The sequence below is a fragment of the Phaethon lepturus genome, unplaced genomic scaffold (assembly GCF_000687285.1).
Source record: "Phaethon lepturus isolate BGI_N335 unplaced genomic scaffold, ASM68728v1 scaffold37275, whole genome shotgun sequence".
Classification (NCBI taxonomy): Eukaryota; Metazoa; Chordata; class Aves; order Phaethontiformes; family Phaethontidae; genus Phaethon; species Phaethon lepturus.
This window is the reverse complement of record NW_010540506.1, coordinates 86274-89699: the sequence shown is the minus strand read 5'-3', so window position 1 is coordinate 89699 and position 3426 is coordinate 86274. Positions and strand designations below refer to the sequence as shown.

At 39.0% G+C, this 3426-nt stretch overlaps 1 protein-coding gene across 1 annotated transcript in view; it reads left to right on the top strand.

Annotated features, from left to right (window-relative positions):
- Positions 1-410: 410 nt before the first annotated feature.
- Positions 411-3426, top strand: part of TECR (trans-2,3-enoyl-CoA reductase) — a gene marked incomplete at its 5' end in the record, with an annotated part of 13211 nt that continues 10195 nt past the window's right edge. Inside the window, 4 exons of the mRNA XM_010287455.1 lie at positions 411-461; positions 1160-1211; positions 1556-1600; positions 2927-3030. Of these exons, the coding sequence (XP_010285757.1) occupies positions 411-461; positions 1160-1211; positions 1556-1600; positions 2927-3030 (252 nt within the window). The remainder of the gene's footprint in view (positions 462-1159; positions 1212-1555; positions 1601-2926; positions 3031-3426) is intronic.

The window sequence follows — 3426 nt, the reverse complement described above, 5'->3', positions numbered from 1 at the left end:
ATTTATTTTTTTTTCAAGCTGTCCTTCTAGTTTTATAAATCATAAAAATTCTTTTCCTTAGTGATACCTGTGAAACTTCTCTATCCCTTATTTATTCCTCTTGCTCTAGCATAAGAAAATATCCCAGATCAATGCATTTTGATCAATAAGTTAGATGCTTCTGGTTCTGAATATATCCACGAGGATAATTTATTTGGCAAGAGTATTATTTTCTTGCAAGTTGAGTGCTTTGAGAATGTGACTATGATTAAAGCTGTCTGTTGAGCACATCAGAATTGTTTTTAAAACAGTCCACGGGTCAGAGAAAAGTGGTCTCTCACTCTGAACAATGATTGTGTATTTGGGAATCAACTAAGAGTTTTGAGATTATTTAGCCAATAATTAGTAATTATAATTTTGTGTCCTATCAGGTGGAAATCCTTGATTGGAAGACAAAGAAACAGCTATGCTTCCTAGATAAGGTAAAAAAAAAAAAAAAAATCTGTTTAAAATGCTAGGCCACTATTTAAAAATTACTAACTTTTCTTAAGTACACTTAGTGTTTATGCAGGGTATTTCATCTCCTGATAGCCTTTCTTTGGCCACCGAAGAGGCAACGATTATGCACACTTCATACTATCACAGAATCACAGAATCATTAATGTTGGAACAGACCTTTAAGATCATCAAGTCCAACCATCAACCCAACACCACCATGCCCACTAAACCATGTCCCAAAGTGCCATGTCCACACATTTTTTGAACGCTTCCAGTGATGGTGATTCCACCACCTCCCTGGGCAGCCCGTTCCAATGTCTGACAATACTAACTACAGAGTACTTCAGCCCTTTTCCAGAAGGAGCTTTTGGGCAAAGAGCACAGCTTCAGCCACTTCACTAAGATGGTGCCAGTTGTTCTTACTCACTCATAAGCTGTCAAACTGTCACTGCTGTTGTAGTAACTCTTGATCACTGCTAGAGAAGCTGCCTCTGAAACAGATGTCACAAATTGTCTTCCCTTTTTCCTGTAAGAAGTACTTTGAATCACACATACCAATCCTAGCCATCTATAAGAAAGTTACACTGTGACATTGAGTCACCTTTCTACTTGAATAGTCTTACACCTAGTAGTTGTATTTCAAAATATGCATCTTACATATGCAATATTTTTTGTTGCCTAGGTGGAACCAAATGCCACAATTAGGGAGATCAGATTGATGTTCCATAAATTATGTGAGTATATCTTTTGCAGCAGTTCACATCACATCATGATATCCAGTATATAAATAGGAGAAAATTACATAATTTGAAACATGTGATGTACACACACATAATACTAAGTAACCTGCACATGAATGCGATCACAGTGAGATTTCAGTATAATTTTTTTATACTATCCTGATACATCTCTCTATTTTTCCACTGCATAATTTCTCACAAATATTCACGTTGAACAAATATTCCTGAAAATCTTTAACTAAATCTTACCTTGTTGTGTTGCATTCACTGTAATAGTGGATGATCTAAAACAAACGTAACAAACGTTGTGTATCACACAATTCTCTATGGTCTTACAGATCCTCGGTGGTATCCAGCAAGGCAGTCAATAAAACTTGATCCAAGTAAGTACTTGTGAGGACTAGAATAACAAAACTCTGAGCAGGGGCCTGGCATAAATGGTGTACTTTGCATGGGTATTAGCTCTTAAGAATGAGTTTCCAGCTATGTTAATTAGACTATGAAGGCTGAGTAGAATCCAGAACAAATTTAATTCTTTGAAAGTATTAGACAGAGTTCCATTTATGTGCCTGGTGCTTGGTAATTAACTCAGGAGTCTGCGCATTGTTCCAATGCACTTTCTAACTGTTGAGCACTTTTGCTTTCAAGACAGGCAGCACAGAATCTAGATACTAATTTCCCTTAGCTGCAGTGAAATGATCTCCACAGTGATGCTCAGCTGGGAGTCCTAAAAAGGGCTATGAGTTAGAGCTATCAATTCACATAATCCTCTGCTCTCAGGCAGGAATTACAGTTCTTTTGAGGTAAGCTAATGCAAACCACATTGCCATGGATGTAGGATTTGCTGACAAAGCTGGTGCCAGCTGGCTGACTTCATTAATGCTGTTGTAGGTATTGCTACTAGAAGCCTCTTAGTACATGGTCTGGGTGCACAGAAGAAATTCTAATTGCCAAACTGTGTTAATTCATCTTAGCATTCAGTATAAAATGTAGCACTTTCTTCTTTTGCTTCCATTAAGCATAATTTTATTTTAAAAGTCCCTTAAAGGCATGCTGGTTCATTGTGTTGAATCTGTCCATGGAAAACAGGCATATGAGTATCTTATTTCCTTCTTCAAAGATCTATCTTTGTCAGATTGTGAGACTTGCTGCCATGAGAAAATACTGGCCTTCTGGAGATTCCCCCAAATACAGGCATTAGAAGCTTGAGTAGTAGCTCAAGTCCTGTGGAACCACTTCCTAGCTGTTTGGTTGGGGAAAAAAGGAGGCAATGAAAACCTCAGTAGGAGAGCCTTCCAATCTCAGCTTATCCTAGCTTCTGTTTGTCTGACAATGAGCAATGAGAAGAGAGGAAGAGAGAGGAGAGAGATGAAGGTGCACTGGCTAGGAGGTCAGTGAACTGTGTTAAAGGGCAGTGACCCATCAGCAAATTCTGCTGTAGCAGAGATGAAGCAAGTCTACTAGAGTAGGCAGGCACATAGGATTTAGAACTCTCCTCACTATCTTGTTGTGAATAGAGGATCCAGGCTTATATGAGATTACAGGGATAAATCAATATTAACTGTAAACATTCTTAGTTTGTTGAGATTCCAGTAAGCCCATGTCGTATCAAAGAATCTCACAGATTGGTTAAAGCACAATATAAAGCTAGCATGCTACCAAAGTTGACTTGAATTTCACTGAGATGTAATTACTTCTTTCCTTCTCAGAAGGAAAGCCCCTGAGGGATGAGGAAATCCTGCAGCACCTGCCTGTTGGCACAACTGCTACCTTATACTTTAAAGATTTAGGGCCACAGATAGGATGGACTACGGTGAGCTATGCTTCAAAGCTGAGCCATTTTAATGGCTATTTTTCCATAATTAATCCTTACATCACTTTTTGTCTCTCTCCAATATTTCTGCATGATGCCTGATAGTGGATGCAGGCAATGAATCCTCATTGCTTCAGTTCATTTAATCAGGGAAAGCAGTAACAGGATATTCTGAATGCCTAGTTCCCTGGGAGAGCAGCAGTGGAAAACTTGCTGCAGGGTAGGTTGGCTCTAATGAACTAAGTTGCAGGTTCTCAAATGGATTTAGATGTCCACCGCAAAATCACTAGGAACTGGGTGTCTAAATGCCTTTTGGGGCTCTGCTTCACAGGGCCTGTGTAACCCTGCTAACAAAGGTCAGGATTATACTCCTACGAGTTTGTCCTGCAAAGAGGC